Source organism: Aureococcus anophagefferens (genome assembly GCF_000186865.1).
Source record: "Aureococcus anophagefferens unplaced genomic scaffold AURANscaffold_958, whole genome shotgun sequence".
NCBI lineage: Eukaryota > Pelagophyceae > Pelagomonadales > Pelagomonadaceae > Aureococcus > Aureococcus anophagefferens.
This window is the reverse complement of record NW_008706178.1, coordinates 2,970-3,769: the sequence shown is the minus strand read 5'-3', so window position 1 is coordinate 3,769 and position 800 is coordinate 2,970. Positions and strand designations below refer to the sequence as shown.

The window sequence follows — 800 nt, the reverse complement described above, 5'->3', positions numbered from 1 at the left end:
GCCGAGGCGGCCTACGACGCCATCGACTTCGCGACGTGCAACGAGGTCGAGGTCGTCTTCCAGGCCTTCAACAACCGCGGCGCGCTCATGGTGCGCCGGGGCCGCGCGGCGGAGGCCATCGCCAACTTCGAGTCCGCCGTCGCCGTCGACGACTCGGACGGCGACGCGTGGTTCAACCTCGCGGCCGCGCGGCGCAACGCGGGCCGCGTCGACGAGGCCGTGGACGCCTTCGACCGCTGCCTCGCGCTCGGGCCGACCTTCGCCGCCGTCGTCGGCCGCGCGGAGGCCCTCGCGGCCCTCGGGCGCCACGAGGAGGCCGCGGCCGCCGCGGCCGCCGCCGTCGCGCTCGAGCCCGGCGACGCGCGGGGCCACGTGGCCCTCGGCTACGCGCGGCTCCGCACGGGCGACGCGCCCGGCGCGGCGGCGGCGCTCCGCGCCGCGGCGGACGCCGGCGACGGCTCCGCGACGACGGCGCGGCTCCTGTCCGTCGCCGAGGCGCTCCACGCGGACCTGCTGGCGCGCGGGGGCGACCTCGGCGGCGCCCTGGCGCTCTACCGGTCGGCCCTGGCCGGCGGCGGCGACGCGGCGGCGCGCTACAACTACGCGCTGCTGCTGCAGCGGAGCGGCGACGGCGCCGGCGCCGTCGCCGAGCTCCGGCGCGTCGTCGCGGCGGAGCCCGACCACGCCGCGGCGCACAACGCCCTCGGCCTCGCGCTGCTCCAGCGCGGCGACGCCGCGGGCGCCGAGCCCCACCTCGCGAAGACGTCGGACCTCGCGCCCGGCGACAGCGAGCGGTCCTA

General features: G+C 80.2%; 1 protein-coding gene across 1 annotated transcript in view; it reads left to right on the top strand.

Moving 5' to 3' along the window:
- Positions 1-800, top strand: part of OGT7 (hypothetical protein) — a gene marked incomplete at both ends in the record, with an annotated part of 3,720 nt that continues 2,920 nt past the window's right edge. Inside the window, one exon of the mRNA XM_009044874.1 lies at positions 1-794. Coding sequence (XP_009043122.1) covers positions 1-794 — 794 coding nt within the window. The remainder of the gene's footprint in view (positions 795-800) is intronic.